This window comes from Coccinella septempunctata, chromosome 1 (assembly GCF_907165205.1).
Source record: "Coccinella septempunctata chromosome 1, icCocSept1.1, whole genome shotgun sequence".
NCBI classification, from domain to species: Eukaryota; Metazoa; Arthropoda; class Insecta; order Coleoptera; family Coccinellidae; genus Coccinella; species Coccinella septempunctata.
In genome coordinates, this window is record NC_058189.1 from 21,529,597 (window position 1) to 21,548,435 (window position 18,839).

Consider the following 18,839-nt stretch of genomic DNA (forward strand, 5'->3'; position numbering starts at 1 on the left):
GCATTAACCCTTAATAACCTGAGTTATGATCACTATTCTAATTGAATAAATATTCTTTATAGAGTGTACAAGACAAAAACAACTCAATTTCTGTTTGAAAATTGTATAGTTTTTGTTTGAGAAAAATGGTGTTACATATATGTAACGCTAATAGCTACAGTTACTGAGAAATAAAATAGATTTGCCAGTGAAATTTGCGTTACATATGTGTAACACTAGGTTATTATGGGTTAACGCGTTGGAAATTGACGTCCATTCTGACGTACCTCTCAGGGTGACTGGGGAGATTTTTTCTTTCCTCTCCTCCACTGGAGTGGTTTTCTGTTGGGCTGGGGTTTCCAAGATTTTTTTTTTGTTCGAGTCTTCATTGGACGAGGAGCTATCCTTTCTCACTCTTTTGGCGGGTGGGAAAATTTTATTTTGAGGGGTTTTGACCACCTCCATCTTCTGTTTTCGAACCGGTATGGTCACTTCTTGGACATTTTTCAAAACAATGTTCTGTTTGAGTGCTTTGGAGTAAGGACTTTCCTTATTTCCCTCCTGCAACTCGAGCATCTCCCTGAGATTTTTAATCTCAGCCACTAAGCTAGATACGCATCCATCTAGCTCATTCACCCTCGCTTTCAAACTCGCATTCTCCTTTCTCAAAATTTCGTTTTTGGACACGACATTAGCGATTCCTAGCGAGTCTTCTTCCATTACGGAATCGCAGTCCGAATGGTCAGACATTTTAAAATCTAATTAATAATTACTATGCTACTCAGAGCAATTTGAAATAAAATGTTTCAAGACAAAAAAGAAAAATATATCTCATCCATAAAAACAAACGACTCATCAAAATTTTCTACGTTATGAGAAAAATCAGGAAAAAGATACGCTACTAAATTTCATATTCCCAATTTTCATCATTCAAATAGGGCCAGTTATCCAGGAATGTCTAATAGGCGCTCGAATTTGGGATATCCTGTCCCTTGTTGACCGCAAAGGGAGAATGATCATCGATGAGACGTCCAAGCTGGTAGATAATGGATATCCGCAGGGCATCCAGTGGATGAAATAAATATACTGCTACATATTCAATGTGTATATTGATATATTAAAAGTGGACGGATAAAATAATTTGCTCATATAGTTATAAATATTCACTCTAAACTACGTTAAAAAATTTTCAGATTCAATTGGGATCATGTGTTCTGGTACAGCTCTGCAAAATGGACAATAGCCCTTTTGTAAAATTTGTAATTCATAATCATCTATGTGGAAAGCCTGAAATGATTTTATTTTTATTTTATTCCTTCTAAAGTCATCAAACTCACCTTGAAGCAAGAATAACACATTGTTATTTGAAGATCCGGTAATAGGTTTCTAAAAAATTTATATCTGAGAGGAGAGTTCCATTTTGAAACCAACACACTGGAACTATCCATAGAGAGAAGTTCCTTTCTACCTAGCACTATAGGTATAAAACCTCCATTTTTTCTCTGAAATAAAGTAACTGTCAATGAAAAAAACTTGCAATAAACTAGACATATTTCGTAATTAATAATAATAATAATAATAATAATAATAATATTATCTCAGCCGATGTCGGAAAGAAATCAGCTAAGCCTCGGAAAACAGTCGCTGCCTGGGGATCGTCAGGGCACGTCTGGAGTTGGTGCTGGACGTGACAGCATGCGGGACACCAACGGCAGAACGCTGAGAAGGCGGGCGCCTGCCACACAAAAAGCTACGCCTTTAGACGAGGAGGACATCGACGAGGAGAGAGTTCAGGTTGTCGGTCGCATAGGGATTCAAAGCTCGCAAGAGCACCCCGTAGTCGGAACCGGCAGCCGAAACAGGACAGCACAAAGGGGACGCCACAAGTGGACGCCCGAGCAGCATAGCCTGCTGTCTGCGCTATACAGAAGATCAGGACCCGACAGAAGGGGATACATGAATAGGCTGCATGGTCTGTGGTGCGAAAATTGTCCAGACCTCAACTACATGACGCAGCAAAACCTGAGAGATCAGATCAGTCATCTCAAAAGAAGAGGAATCTTGCAGCGGTCTCGAGAGCAAGGAAGGTTGGAACAACAAGCTGAGGAGCAGGTGACAGATGCTTTGAGCCAACATCAGCAATTGACGGTTGACATAACTCAAGAACAAGCTGTAGCCCTTTTGAGTGATATCGCGGGCCGAACCAGGACTGGTACACGCCCCAACAGGCCAATAACGGAACATGTGAGAGATGTTCCAGATATAGAACGCGCTGAAGAGCAGGTGACAGATGCTCCGGACCAACAACACCAAGCGATGACTCACAGAAGTGAAGCTGCAGCCCTGGAAGCAAGGCCAAGAACGGAACAAGTGAGAGAAGTTCCAGAGATAGAACTAGCTGGAGAGCAGGTGACAGATGCTCCAGACCGACAGCAACAAAGGCCAAGGACAGTGAGAGATTCATCAGAGTTAGTCGACAATACAAAAGAGGCATTTGAGGCTGCCGTTGGAGACCCACTGATCAAACCCACCCGGATAAAATCAAGACACAAGGCTGAAGATCTAGCCGTTTTGAATAGCATCATTCAAGATCATCTTAACGAGACCTGTTCACTGGAAGAGGTGGAGGCTGCAGTGAGAGCAGCCGCTTATCTACTATGTCCACCGAAAAGTACAGCTGCGAATAATAATAATAATAAGCATAGGAAAAGGCTGAATCGACTTGACATCAAAATAAAATCAATGAGGCAGCAGGCATCTTGGTACCAATGTGTCATAGATGTTATGAAAGGAAAAACTAAACCGAGCAAGAGAATGAGGGAGATGATTGAGGAGCTTCGTGCTATACATGGTACTGTTAACTTGCCCACAGTCCATCTACTGAAGCAGAAAGCTGTAGATAAAATAAGATCACTGGCAGCAGCACGAAAGAAATTGATAGGGAGAAAAAGATGGATCGAAGATAACAACACCTTCACCGCGGAACCATCGAAATTATTTCAACCTCAACAGCAAGAGGTGCAAAACCCACCATCACCTCAGGACGTCGAAGAGTTTTGGAAAAGCCTGTACGAACAACCAGCAAAAACTAGGGATACTCCAGCACTTCCCAGATTCCAGCAGATGTGTGATCAAACCCTACAGCAGAACGACGAACTTTCTGAAATATCAGCCGAAGATATTAGACAAGCCCTTAAGAACAAGAATGATTTCACAGCACCCGGACCAGACGGTATTCAGAACTACTGGTGGAAGAGCTTTCCGGCTACACATAAACACCTGGCAAGATTATTCAGCGGAATGCTGATTCGCCGTGAGCCCATTCCTTCATGGTTGGTGGAGGGTAGGACAGTGCTGATACCAAAATCAGGGGACTTAGGGCAACCCAAGAACTATCGCCCAATCACTTGCCTCAATACACTGTACAAGATACTCACAAGTGTTATTCAAGATCGAATTCTGAGGGTTATTGGACCAGTGTGGGACAGTATCTACGAACAGAGGGGAGCAAAGAAAGGAGTGCAAGGATGCAAGGACAACTTGCTGATCGACAAGAGCGTATGCCTAGACGCCAGACATTACAAGCGCGACCTACATACATCATGGTTAGACTACGCGAAAGCATTTGACACCTCGCCGCACGACCTGATCATACGGCTATTAAAAATGCTGAAAGTCCACCCTAACATCATCCATGCGATAGAAAGCATCATTGCGTTGTGGAAAACGAAGTTTGCCATCCGAGCAGAGGGACGAACCGTTTATACGGGATGGGTGAGGTACAGAAGAGGAGTGTTCCAGGGAGATTCGCTAAGCCCGTTATTATTCTGCATAACACTCATGCCACTATCAATTGAGCTGAGGGCAAGCAGAATAGGATACAAGGCCGGTCCACCAGGCAGAAGGAACCACCTGATCTCCCATCTAATGTACGTGGACGACTTGAAACTCTACGCTCCCTCCAGGACCGCACTACAGCAACTATTGAATATCGTTTCCGAGTACACCTCTGCAGTGGGAATGTCATTTGGTTTGGACAAGTGTGCTGTTTTTCATCTCCGCAGGGGAAGGGTTGATGATCCAGGAGAAGATATCCAACTGGAAGATGGAATGACTTTCCGACGTCTGGAAGACGGAGAAACTTATAAGTTTCTCGGGATGAAACAGAGGGGAGTACTGGAGACAACCCAGATAAAGGACGCCTTATCAGCCAGCTACAAGAAGAAGCTGAGAGACATCTGGAAATCACAGCTGTCAGGAAAGAACAAAGTATCAGCTACAAATATGCTAGCCATCCCGATACTTACCTACTCTTTCGGGGTGGTAAATTGGACGGTGAACGAACTCCTCGATCTTGATAGGTCAACAAGAAAAACGATGAACATGAATCGTAGCCTTCACCCAAATAGCTCGATCCAGAGGATATATCTTCCCCGAAGCCAGGGGGGTAGAGGATTGCAATGTTTGGAATATCAACACTATCAACAAACATTGGAAACAGCAGTAAGGGTCCTAAGAAGTGAAGATCCGCTTCTGAAGTTTGTAGCTCAGCATGAACTCGCGAACCACGGAGCCTTCCTATTCCGAGCTGCACAGAGAGCCTTGGAGAAGCTCGGTATAACCGGCGTGTCGATCGATCCTGAGCGTGCTGGAGCACCGATCACTCAAGCGGACCAAAGAAGGCTAGCAAGACTGATCCGGAAGTCTCAGTCGAATACATTACTCGAACATCATATGAGTAAGAGCCTGCACTCCATATTTTTCAGGAGTTTAAAAGACCAAGATCTGTCGGAAGAATTGTCTTTCGCCTTTCTAAAGTCGGCTAGCCTTAAGTCAGAGACGGAGGGATTTGTGATGGCGTGTCAGGATGGAGTAATAAATACCAGATGGTATAAAAAGAACATCATGAAAATGGACACCCCAACAACGTGCAGAGCGTGCCATAGTCAACAAGAAACGATTATGCACATTCTTTCCGCCTGCAGAGTCCATGCTCCATCGGGGTATATAGAGAGACACAACGCGGCACTCCGAGTTCTCTACTTCCATCTGAGGGCGGCATATGAGATAGACAAAGAACCGGTGCTACCATATGTGCCTCTGGAGATTGAAGCGGTGGTCCAGAACGAGAAAGCTCGAATATACTGGAACTATCCTGTCTCAACAACACGGCAGATCAATGCAATAAAGCCAGACATACTTCTTTTGGACAAAGAGCTGAAGGAATTGTTCGTCGTGGAATTCTCATCCCCTGCAGAAAACAACATGGTGATGAAGGAAGAGCAGAAAAGGCAAAAATACAAAGATCTTGTTTTCGAGCTTGGAACTACGTACCCGGGTCATAAAGTTAGGATGGTTGTACTGATCATAGGATGTCTCGGAGGAATGAGAGCCAACTACGTGGAAGAATTGAAGATTATTCCGGCCTGCAGATCTTGGGCCGAGATACTAGCGCACAGAATGCAGAAGGCGGTGTTGCTTGGGTCACTGCATATCATCAGATCCCATGAACTCTAGATGCCACTTGCAGCTCATCTCTTTTGTTAAGGGACGCTGCAAGGGCCGGACGAAGAACTTCTCCGTCGAAAGTGTGAGGGGTTTTTAGTGAGTAGCCAAACAAGATCTCGGAGTCTCACACTACCTAGAGTGCGGACCCTCTGGGTGCCCATAAAGGGTTTTCCCCTCACACGAAGGAAAAAAAAAAAAAAAAAAAAAAAAAAAAAAAAAAAAAAAATAATAATAATAAATAAATAATATGAATGATAATAATATTATCATTCATGGTTAGACTACGCGAAAGTATTTGACACCTCGCCGCACGACCTGATCATACGGCTATTAAAAATGCTGAAAGTCTACCCTAACATCATCCATGCGATAGAAAGCATCATTGCGTTGTGGAAAACGAAGTTTGCCATCCGAGCAGAGGGACGAACCGTTTATACGGGATGGGTGAGGTACAGAAGAGGAGTGTTCCAGGGAGATTCGCTAAGCCCGTTATTATTCTGCATAACACTCATGCCACTATCAATTGAGCTGAGGGCAAGCAAAATACATCTGTACGCAAGTACATGGGGAATGCAGAGGAACACCGTCTGCTTCGACAGGAAGTGCGGGGGGAGCAGGAATCAACCTACAGCAGGGAGCCGAGGAGCGACCCGGACCCGACCACCACCACGAGCCCGAAAACCTGGAAAGGGCTCCAACAGAGCTTAATCCTTTTGATATCTGAGATATCTGGGATAAGTGAATTTTCCTCTGGAGAGGAGTGTGAAAGCCGCAAGGCTAAAGTCATAATAATAATAGGCACACTGAAAAAATTTCAAAATACAGAGATCTCGAAGAACAAACCAGAAGACAGTTGAAGCTGAAAGAAATCAAGACCATCCCTACTCACACTAATAAAACGACATTAACCGCTCATTCATTCAGCAGTGGTCATAAATTTGATTTTGAGAGAGTGTCAATTGTAGATTTCGAACAAAATTATTACAAAAGAAATATAAGTGAAATGCTATTTATCAAAATGAATGATACTGTTAACTTCAGAGAGGATGTACAAGGTCTAAGTGATATTCATAACTAATTGTTGATGTCTTGAGATTTGTAATGTTTTGTTATCTTTTATTCAAATGTTGTTTACCATTTACTACGAGTGATGAAGAAGCAAGGAATACTTCTGTGTCCCTGACACTTCATGACATTGCACAATATGTAATTGCATGCAAAGATTATAGAGTAGAAAGATAGGAAACGAAGCGACTAAAGTGATGTGAGCGCCATCTGTGTTTCAAATGTGTTTTTAAGGCCCCAAGACATATGAAATATTGCGAGATGTCAGTCATATGGCCATTTTGATCAAACAGGTTTTGAATGTTTTGATTCTCGTATCCATAGACAACCTCGTATCGCTTTTTGTTTTTCCAGTCCGTGCTAGTTGCTGATTATTGACATTTTTGTCTAATTTATTGGCGAAAACCTCAGAATATCGTTCGAAAGACATCACCATACATTATTGTATGGTGAAGAAATGTGGATCCAATGAAACGAATTTTACTAAGGACAATGGGAATGTAAGTCTTAAAACTGGTAACATGTCGGTCATTCATTGATTTTTATTTTCAGTGCTATGAAGTGGATAAAATTTTCAGGGCGTAAAGGCCTGCAAACACTGCTGACTTCACCATGTGCAAAGAACATTTTACTGCAAGTCGATTGAGAACTGTTCATCCACGTAAATTGTTGTATGCAGGAAGCATCCCTTACATGAAGAGCTCATTTAGGAAAAATTATGACTTTTACACGTTCATTCAAAGATTCTCAATTGCCTTCAATTTATTCAGAAATGCAAAAGTTTTATGGATTTCGATTTGGGAATCGGGTGACTGTCAAATTGTTGTTTGGAAAGTCAAAGTTTTATGAAACCTTCTGTGAGTGTTCATTCGTCAATCAATTTGTATATTGTGTCATAAATAGACCATACCATGAGAAAATCATAAAAAAGCAGGAAGAAATTATACTGACGGGCTTGAAAACAGGTATACCTCTGTAAGGTTTTTTTCAATTGTGGTTCTGAAAATTTTGTAAATAATATGGAAGTAACGGAAATGTGTATCCTATGACGGTAAATTGAATGTTCATATCAATTTCTGATATAAATTGTACAAATTCAACTCAGTCATTAACTCAAAACGTTTTCACAGAAAAAACACCTTTGACGTACCTATAGCAGATATCCATGTACTCTGGTATCCTAGTCAAAGCTCTATTCGTTGTCCATAATTTAAAATTTTTGTAAATTTTTTATAGATTGCAAATAAAATTTATCACATCCAACAGCATATTTCATTGATACCAATCGATTCCAAACAATGTTCAGATGAAAATTAAAATCCTGGTCATAAAGCAAAACCATCCCTTTGTTTTGTCGCTCAGGATGTTTATTTTCTGGTCTCAACGAGGGCAATATTGAAATTCAATACGAGGAATAGAATTCGAATTTCGCGCCCCTCAATTATAAAACAGAAAACTGTTATTGATCAGCGCCATCTCATTATCAAATGTGTTTTCACTGGCCAAAATGTAGTCGGTTTTTAGTACTAGCGATATGAGGGCGTTTCCTATCTTTCTACTCTATAATCTTTGATTGCATGTAGGAAGATTTGTTGTGATGGCGATTTGTTTACTACGTCGTCGTTTAAGAAAATTAAGTTGGTTTTTTATCCAAATATGATCTGCATAACCCTGATCGGCCCTATTGCAATTGACAAATGTTCATTAGAGTAACATCTTAACTAGGGAAATCAAGTACTGATATTTTATTCATTAGGTTTAATTGTGAACATTGTAGCCCATGAAGAAGGGAAGTAGCTTCCCGACATTGTCGAGAGTGTAATAAATATTCCAAATTCCCGATAATGACTTTATATTATTGAAGTGGACGAAATGGAACAACCTTTATATATTCAATTTTACCTCGAAATGTCTATAAGCTAAGAATCGATTGTTCATTATTGCGAACCAAACACTAAAGCTAAATCTGCCTTGAGACCGCATGTTAACTATCACATTAGGGTTGACATCCTGCCATTGCCAATAATGTTCTTTGTGCCTATTGAAACCCCACCACATCACAGAACGTCTACTCCCGGAGTCCTATGGTTGCAATTCAGGTTTTTCTGTATAAAAAATAGCCTGAATCTTTTTTTAGTCCTTCAGAGCCCCACTTTTATAATTTCCACTCTGTTGCTGCAGTTGTCAACATTAGAATATGCAATTACTGCCCATATTACTTCAAGCGTCCTCTGCATCTTGAATATTAAATATGACTGACTTCAGCTCTTGAGTTTTTCGAAAATGGATTAATGAGGTTAATTTCTCTCAGGATATTTGTGGAGGTAACTTTCTGATGCTGAGTCGGAATTGTATCTCATTTTAACGAAACACTCAATTATATCGAACAATTCATAATTATTTTCATTTTGGGATATCCCAAAAACTGTACAAAATTAATTACAGAATGACTGAATGTAAAAAGTAGTTGAACAGGGATTACAGAAAAAGGTTTAGATGGGAAACTTGCTCACTAAAGAGCGAAACATCAATTGGAGCTGTTTTGTTAGCAGACGGAATCCGGAATTACTGTAAGCGGCTTGGATTCATTGTTTAATACCGATATTTCCGCCTTACAAAAATCCAAGAAGCTTGCAATAACGATTCATGGATTTCCAATATAAGGTATAGCATCTACCGAAGCTACCACACTTCTCCATCCACGGTTTCTGACGTACAGACAGTCCAATTAGGAATACAAGGCAGGTACGAGTTATTTATGAACAGTAGTGCTATATTTATTTAATGGTAGAATAATAGAGTATTACGAATTCCAGGCGATAATTCGACAATACATAATATTTGATTGAGTAATAATCGATCACATAAACTGAAAACAGCATTATATTTTTGGATGGCCAGCGAAGTGTCAGAAAAAAACAAAATCTGTATGAAAAGGTGACAGCGCCACATGCATAAAATTTTGTTTGGAAAGACTGTTGACAATGCACACTAAAACCGCAGTTATTTTCTTATGGATGGCCGGCGAAGTGTCAGGAAAAAAAAATAAAATCTGTCACTAATAGTGCGGAAAACTGGGGAGGAGTGATGGTGGCACCTGAATAAAAATTTTTTTGACAAGTCTATTGATCACATACACTAAAAACCCAATTTATTTTCTTTGGATTGCCGATTAAGTGTAAAAAAAAATAAAATCGGTAACTGATAGTGAAGAAAATGGAAAGGGATGACATGTCACCTGAAAAAAATTGTTTTGAAAAGCCTATCGACCACATAAACTAAAACCGCAGTTAATTTTTAAAAGTCCTCTTCTTTTCCCCGGCAATGAATATTTCCTATCGAAATGAGAATCAACCACGAAAAATTTATCATTAATCGTGATCCAGTATCGTCCAATATCTGATTTTTCTCAATATAATTTTATTATTATTAATTAAATGACAAGAGCTGCGATTATGCCTTTTAAGCCTTTTAAGAAAACGGCAGAGATTATTTTGTATGCAACTGAACAGTGAATTCTACCGAAAGTGCGTATGTTACGGTAAAGGCGGAAGCACATTATTAAAATGCGACGCGAGCTGACGCGTCTGGGACGGGTGAATTGTACGCGCGTGGCGTCGAGTCGGTTGTTCATAGTATGATTCTGATCTATAGAAAACAATACATTTGATTCGACTCAACACGCACCACGTTTCATCGGGTCGCATCGCGTTTTAATAATGTGTTGCCGCCTTAAAGAATTCACGGCGTATGAATTTTCGAGTAAATTCTCTAGAGAATTCTCGACTGTTGCAAACGGGCTTAAAGCTCAGAAAGAGAAATAAAAATGGACACAGTGAAGCAACACAAATTCAATCATTCAATTAGGAAACATGTGGACGAAATCTTCTTGAATCGAATCTATTTTTAAAGGCGTTCACACTGGGAGCACAAACCACGTCCGCAGGCAAAACGTTCCAGGTTTATGTCGAATCATGCTACGAATTTTGTTGTCCATCCAAGGCTCAGACGAATTTTCCTCTACAATCTTCGACCTAGTATTGTCTTTACCGGCTGACGAGATAACACTGACAAAGTCATTCCACATTTCTTCTATATCCAGTTCTCTGAATCACTCACCCCAATCAATACCAGAGAGGGACTCACCAAACCTCGTATAGTTAACAGATTTAAAAGATGTTAAAAGACGTTGAACATTGGACACAAGTTCGCACCAATCCCCAAGACTTTTTTTTGTGTAGCAGGGGGAAAATCTGCAAGTCAGACGAACCACCCTCTCGTACAAAAAATTTATCTCTTCATAATTGATTGATTCTTCTTTTGTCTTCCTCTGGGTCGTAGTCCACTAGTCTCCTGAGTTCTTGATTCGGATGGTTTTTCGCTGTTTCGAATAATTTCTGTGCTTTTCTGTTCGTGAATTCCGTTATGGTTTCCCATTTTAGGTCCCTATAAATCTGTCTATTCCTGACAAACCAAGGTGCATCTATTGCACATCGTAGCAGCTTGTTTTCAGGGGCCTGAATTCTTTTGATGTGGCTCTGTGCCGCGAAACCCCAGGCAACTGATCCATAAGACAGTTGAGGGCTAGCAACGGCTTTGATTATCTTCAATTTTGTCTCGTTCGACATGTGGCTTCTTCTTCCTATTAAAGGGTAGAGTCTATTCATCGCTGCTTTCGTTTTGTCGATTGCTTGTTTGATATGACTTTTCCAAGTAAGTCCTTTGTCGAGCGTTATTCCTAAATATTTGGTTTCATTTTTCCAGTCGATTTCTAGATTCGTCGTGAGTCGCAGTCTTCTCTTCTGTAGTAATATTGCTTGGCTCTTTTGTCCATTGAGCTTGATTTTCCACTTTATGCACCAGTCATTTGTTTCGTCAATCGTCTCTTGTAGAACTCGTTCTATTACTTCTGGGTTGTAGTATCGAGTTGCTATGCCTCATATAACGTTAGAATGGTTTTTGGATTCTTCGGAATATCGTGAATGTATATGTTGTACAGAAGTGGCCCAAGTACTGACCCTTGGGGTACTCCAGCCTCTATATCTTTTGTTGTGGAGCATTCTCCTTCCACTTTCACGTAAAATCTTCTATTTTTGAGATAATTCCGGATCAACTTGCATATTTTGATCGAATATCCAGCACATCTCATCTTATATATTAATCCTCCATACCATACTCTATCGAATGCTCTGGCGACGTCTAGTAAAACAAGACCTGTAGCTTGTTTATTTTGGAATGTAATGTTTTCTGTGAGCCTTAATAATTGTTGCTCTGTTGAATGCTCTCTTCTGAATCCGAACTGTTCTGGTGGTATTAGTTTCAGATTTTCGGTTTCCTCATTTAGCCTCGTGGCTATAATTTTTTCTACTACTTTTCCTAACGCCGACAGTAGCCTTATCGGTCTGTAGTTTTGTGGAAACTTCTTCTCTTTGAATGGTTCATTGAAAACTGTGACTTCCGCTGTTTTCCATTTTTCTGGGTAGTGTTCTGTCCTCATAATTCCATTCGCGATATTTGATAGAGCGGCTATACCTTTTCTAGGTAATTTCTTTAACATAACTTCCGTTATAAGTTAAGAGGGGTTCTATATAAAATGAAATATTTGAAGGATTACCTTGATCTAAAACAGCTCAAATTGATATATTTTGCATTAGTCCAATCGCATCTGACATATGGAATCATCAGTTGGGGGGTGTGAGTAATGTTCACTTGGAAAAATTGAGCGTTATTCAAAGATGGATTCTAAGGGTTATCTATAAAAAACCAATTACCTTCTCTAACGAAAGGTTGTATGAAGAGACCGAGATACTCGATGTGAGACAGCTATTCTGTTTGAATATGCTGGTGAATATAAAGAAATCCGAAATTGCTTTTGAGCCTATTGTACACTGTCACAACACCAGAACGAGGTTAGGCTCCTTGAGTGTACCTAGATCTGGGAAAGACTATAGGCCAACGGCAATGTAATTATCTTGCGCCGAAACTGTTCAATCAACTTCCTGCCTACATCTTAGGAATAAATAATGTCATTTTGTTCAAGGGAATATGCAGGAGTTGGATTCGGAGCTATGGAAGAGAAATACTACATAATTTCATCAACAATGATTGGATATAGATGAGTAGAAAAAGAAAAGAAAAATTGTGATATTAGAACACTTTGAATATGAATATGATAATAATAAAAAAATAAAAAATTAAAGAAAAAATGAATCAAAAAAAATTGTTTCCAGGGTAAAATGTGTGGATAGTGCGTTCACTTTGTTCACTCATCATCAGGGGTGAATTTTCACGATATGACAACACGTACAAGCGATGGCTTCTAGCTGGAGCTTCTGTACGAACGCTGCAGAATTTAAACAACCCTATCCGAAAGCATTCGAAGCCATCACTGAAAGACATTATGTTGATGATTACCTGGATAGCTTCGATACCATCGAGAAGGCAAAGGAGGTGACATCGGATGTAATCGAGGTTCAAAGACGAGGTGGCTTCACAAGCAGAAACTGGGCGAGTAATTCCAAAGAAGTTTTGAGAAATATTCCGGAGGAATACAGAAGTCACCATCAAAAAAATATGAATCTCGAAAAAGAAGCAGTTCTACCAACCGAAAGAATTTTAGGTCTTTTCTGGAACCCTAACGAAGATACATTCTCCTTTTCAATTAAATGGAGCAATGAGGAGATAAGGACTTTGACACAGAAGAGTGTCACAAAAAGAGAAGTTTTGAAGGCAGTTATGAGTATTTTTGATCCATTCGGATTTTTGAGTGATTTTACCATCACAGCTAGAATCTTACTGCAACAAAATTGGCTCTCGAAAATTGGCTGGGATGACGAGTTAACTTCAGAGTTGGAACTTAAATGGAAAAAATGAGTACGAAATATCGAAAGACTGACTAATCTGAGTATTCCAAGGTGCTACGTTCTGAATTTATTTGAAGCACAAGAAATTCAACTCCACATTTTTTGCGATGCGAGTGCCCAGGCTTATGCCGCAGTTGCATACTTTCGAATCACAAAAAAAAATCCAACTATTTTCAAGCCATTTGTTGCCCATCGAGTGTCTGAAATTGTAGAAAATACCGATGCTAGAGAATGGAATTGGATATCGACAAAAGAAAATGTTGCCGATGATGCCACGAGGGAAAATTATCAAAATGAATGGAAAACTGGTGGCAGATGGTTGGAAGGACCTCCTTTCCTTAAGAATAAAACTGAAGAATGGCCCCAATATCAGATTCCCGATTTTGATACTTCGGAAAATAAAAAATGTTTTGTAGGTGTAACCGTTAAGGTGAATATAACAGAAGCTTTGCCAAAAATTACCAGATTTTCAAGGTGGTTAAAACTCATTCGTGCAACAGCTTGGATGTTGAGATTTTCATAACAAGTCAAGAAGAAATCACCCATAGATGGAGAACTGACGACGAGCGAAGTGGAAATAGCCGAAAAACTATGGATAAGATGTGTTCAAAGTGAAGAATTTCAGTCTCTTAAGTCAAGTGGAATGGTTGAATCATACAGCAAATTGTCCAAATTGTCTCCAATTTTAGATCACGAAGATATTATACGGGTCCGGAGCAGAATAATATATTCCAACGATTTAACGGATGATGCAAAATTTCCCATCATACTCGAGCCAAAAAATTATTTCACAAAATTACTAATTCGTTATTATCACAACAAAGCAGCACATAGTGGACAAGAATTTGTCGCCAACGAACTACGCCAACGATATTGGATTCTGAATATGAGGTCAGCGGTCAGAAATTCTTGGACAGAATGTCAGTTCTGCAAAAACAGAAGAGCAAAACCTGAAATTCCAGAGATGGCCCCGCTGCCAGAATCCCGACTAGGTTCGTTCGTAAGACCTTTCACTACGACCGGTATGGACTATTTTGGACCTATGCAAGTTTCAATTGGCCGTAGACGTGAAAAGAGATATGGGGTACTCTTCACTTGCATGAGCACCCGTGCAGTTCATCTGGAAATAGCTCATTCTTTGACCACAGATTCGGCGATAATGGCAATCAGAAGATTAATCGGTCGAAGAGGATGCCCCAAGAGAATATTTTCAGATAATGGCACAAATCTACGAGGAGCAGAAAGGGAGCTGAAAAATGCAATAGAAAATTTTGACCAAAACAGAATGACATCAAGCATGACAACAAATAATATTGAATTTAACTTCATACCTCCTTCTGCTCCTCACATGGGTGGCAGCTGGGAGCGTTTAGTTAAATCGATAAAGATAACACTGAGTATCATCTTAAAAGATAAATCTCCACAAGAAGAAGTTTTACAAACGTTATTGATTGAAGCGGAAAGTTTAGTGAATAGTCGGCCTTTAGTTCACATTTCACTGGACAATGCAGATAGTGAAGCACTCACACCGAATCATTTTTTGATAGGTACTTCCAGCGCAGCTCAGATCCCAGGAAAATTTGACGAGAATGATTTAGTCACAAGAAAACAGTGGAGAAAATCACAACTTTTGGCTGATCATTTTTGGCGACGCTGGATCAAGGAATATCTACCTGTCCTAACAAAAAGAACGAAGTGGTTTTCATCTTCTAAAAGAAAAATTGGTATTGGCGATGTAGTCATCATTATCGACTCACAATTTTCAAGAAACACATGGCCTAAAGGTATTGTCACTGCAGTATATCCCGGTGCAGATGGAAACATTAGAGTGGTCGATGTTAAAACAACTATTGGAACCTACAGACGACCTCTCACCAAATTATGTTTACTTGATCTGGAAGGAAAGTATGAAAAGAAGTAATGATAGCTCATCACTGGGAGGGAGTGTTACTACGAACTTTCAATTTCTTTGTAAATAAGTTATTTGTTGCTATGATTTATGTTAGAATCGAGTATGTATGTTAAAAAAAAAGACGGATTGTCAAAAAATAAAACTCTTGTCCAGACACGAAAACTTTTCCTCCTAAAATTATAAAAAATCTAAATAACAGACGGTCATTACAAGAGGAAATTTGATTTTACGTTACTTTGTTTGGGGGTTCACGTGCTCATGTGCTCTCATGGCAGGGCCGCCATTGTGCAATTGTTATTCACCAAGAGCAACCGTACTGCACCGTGTTCATATGATTTGAGATATTGTGAGATATTTATTGTTTCATGGTTAAATTGGTTCAATTTGGGATATTAATATTACTGAGCCACCTTTTAAAAACATTGTTATCGAGCTTAGGAAAGCGATGTCGTTTGCTTAGCAAGCAGCTTGCTAAGCCAACGGTTGAGAATTCAACCCTCTTTATTATTAACTTAATTCATAACTTAACTGCTGCAGAAACAGAAGAAAAAACTTCTGTTTATCAGGAATTTGTCAATTTGTTAACTTGTCGCCACAAAATACACAGAACCTAATTTCAGAGAGTAGGGTTATTAGGGTATCAGCAAATAATACCTTATATAAAAATTTTTGGCATTTGTGCTTTTCGCGGCTTCTCGCCACCTGTCCGACGAGATCTGGTCTTTTTTCAGGTATACGAATTTTCCATCTGAACTTCTGTAATCTGTAGTCATGAAATGAATTTGACAGTCGATTTGTCTATGAAAGTTTAGATTCAGTGGAAAGAACCGCCTACTATGTTATAAATGATGTGGAAAAAGTAGGTAGTTTTTTACTAGTTACAATATTCAGTAAGAGTAATCTGTCAGTTGTTGAAAATTTTTGAAGTCAGAAAAAATAAAATTTCAAAACAGTTGAAAAATACAGGGGTACTCATAATTTGAAACTTTCGGAAAAATATGAGTACGCCACTGAATTCTACATAAAAAACAATTTTCTTGTTTCAAACTACACTGCGCAAAAAAATTAACGCACATTATGGAAATCTCAAATTTATTCTACAACTGCAGGTGTTCTCAATGATAATTATTTTTATCAGAATTAGGCATGCATATGTTATCTATTTTCAACGGTTTTCTTCAATACAGATGTTTTTTCCCAGCAGGAATAAAAAAAGATGATATTATCAGATTTTGAATGTATTGGCTCCATTCTAAAATCAGTTGTTCTCGATCAATTCTAGTGATTAATAGTTTTTCTTTCTTCTTCGCTATGCAACGCGAAACACGCAATTTGACCCAAGAGAAATGTGCCCAAGCGGTAGTTTCGCGAGAAGAAGAGTGGACATACGCAAGAATTGCAGAAAGGTTTGGAGTTTCCCATACAAGTGTGTCCAAAATGTTGCAGAGATTCAGGGAGACAGGTATGAATGTCCGAAGACCAGGACAGGGTAGACCACGGGTAACAACTGCCATTCAAGAACGTTACTTGAGAGTTTCTTCGTTGAGACAACGGTTTGCAACCGTTCGCCTCCTTCAAATTCAGCTTGAGCAAACTCATGAGGTGCGAATTAGCACTCAGACAATAAGAAATCGCCTCAGAGAATATGATTTAAGGCCTCGTGTCGCGGCAAGAGGCCCAGCTCTTACCCCAGCCCATCGAAGGGCGCGTTTGGATTTTGCGAGAGAGTATATCCATTGGGAAGAGGCCGATTGGGAAAGAGTTCTCTTCACAGATGAGTCTAGATTCTGCCTCTACCATTGTGATCGACGTTCCCTTGTATACAGACGTCCACATGAAAGATATACTCAGTGCAATTTCCTGAATACTACTGTTTTTCGGGGGAGGATCGATTATGGTATGGAGTGGAATATTTCTGACTGCTCGCACAGACCAAGTGGTCGTTGATAATGGAGCTATGAATGCTGATAAGTATATAAGGAACATTCTTGTGGAGCATGTAGTGCCATTTGCCCCATACATTGGTGAAAATTTCATTTTTATGGACGATAATGCCAGACCCCATCGTGCGCGCATCGTTCAGGAGTACCTTGAAGAGGTTGAAGTCTCTCGAATGGAATGGCCAGCAAGAAGTCCAGATCTCAATCCGATTGAGCAGGTTTGGGACAACCTCAATAGAAGGCTGAGAAGTTCAGAAAATTATCCAGCTACTCTTAATGACTTAGGAATCCAACTCGGAGAAATCTGGGAAGGATTAGATCCGAACCCTTTAAGATCACTCATTTTGAGTATGAACCGTCGTTGCCGAGCTGTAATTAACGCAAGGGGTGGAAATACCAAGTATTAAATCACTTATCAGCATTTCAGTATTTTGAAAATTGTTCATTTCTCTTCTCTCACATAAGATTCGGTGAAATCCTGAATTTTTCTTCCATTTAATGTGTCTTGTTTCGTTCAAAACCTTCCTGAGAGAACATAAAAAATGAGTTACATATAAAGTCAATGTAGAGTTAACTTTCATGAAAATTGAGATTTTCAGAATGTGCGTTAATTTTTTTGCGCAGTGTGGTAGCAAAGAAGTTTTGATTTATAACTCGAAAACAAAAGAAGAGGAAAACTAATAATAACATTATTAGTTTTTCTGAAAAGGAGACCAAGACTAGGGTATCAGATTTTCGGTATCTCTAATAATTTATAATCAAAATGCGACCATCTTCTACGCAATAAATATCAATAAAATACGTCAGCAAAAAAGAACAACTTGTGTAGCCGTCTATTCCAGACGCGTTTTCACAAGAATACAATATTCTATTTATACTGACCTCATAATTCACAATTCTTGAACTGAAAGGATCTTCATCGTCCCCTTTATCATCATCTTCAAACTGGAGGGTTTGAAATCTATCCTTAATTGTTAATTTATCCACATCCCTTCTAGTTGTTGGTGGCGTTTCAATCAACCTCACAGCTTCCATATCAGTGATTCCATCTTCTAATACGAATTCCACTAGAGGTAATATCTCTAGAAAATAGACATTTGAAATAAAAATAGTTTTCATGCGTTATATAAATGATTATACTAATCGAATTCCATCTGTCGGGAAACAGGATCAAAAATGAAAGATATCAATAAGGTTTTATGAAAACTGTGGCGACCTTTCGAAGAATGTCTTCAAGCCTACAATTTATTCGAAACATAAAATTACTCAGCGTATGGTCCGTATATACACTTTGGTTTCTGTTGGTTAGTAGTGGGCGGTCCGTATATGTCGAATTTCTGACACTTCGATGCAATTATCTGTCACCAGAGTAACCGTACTAACCGCTCTGGTAACTTTCGGTTACCAAATGTGTATATACGGACCATACGCTCAGTTAAGCCCGTTTGCAACAGCCGAAAATTCTCTGCAGAATTCTCTACAAAATTCTCGCAAGAAAACGGCAGAGATTATTTGGTACGCAACTCAACAGAGAATTCTACCGAAAGTGCGTATGTAACGGTACATAATTCA

At 39.4% G+C, this 18,839-nt stretch overlaps 1 protein-coding gene across 1 annotated transcript in view; it reads right to left on the minus strand.

Annotated features, from left to right (window-relative positions):
• Positions 1–1,069: 1,069 nt before the first annotated feature.
• The window catches only part of LOC123323050 (intraflagellar transport protein 122 homolog), a 216,085-nt gene continuing 198,315 nt past the window's right edge, over positions 1,070–18,839 (minus strand). Inside the window, exons 14-16 of the mRNA XM_044911251.1 lie at positions 18,150–18,349; positions 1,317–1,481; positions 1,070–1,266 (exon numbers count right to left, since the gene is read on the minus strand). Of these exons, the coding sequence (XP_044767186.1) occupies positions 1,153–1,266; positions 1,317–1,481; positions 18,150–18,349 (479 nt within the window). The 3' untranslated portion in view covers positions 1,070–1,152. The remainder of the gene's footprint in view (positions 1,267–1,316; positions 1,482–18,149; positions 18,350–18,839) is intronic.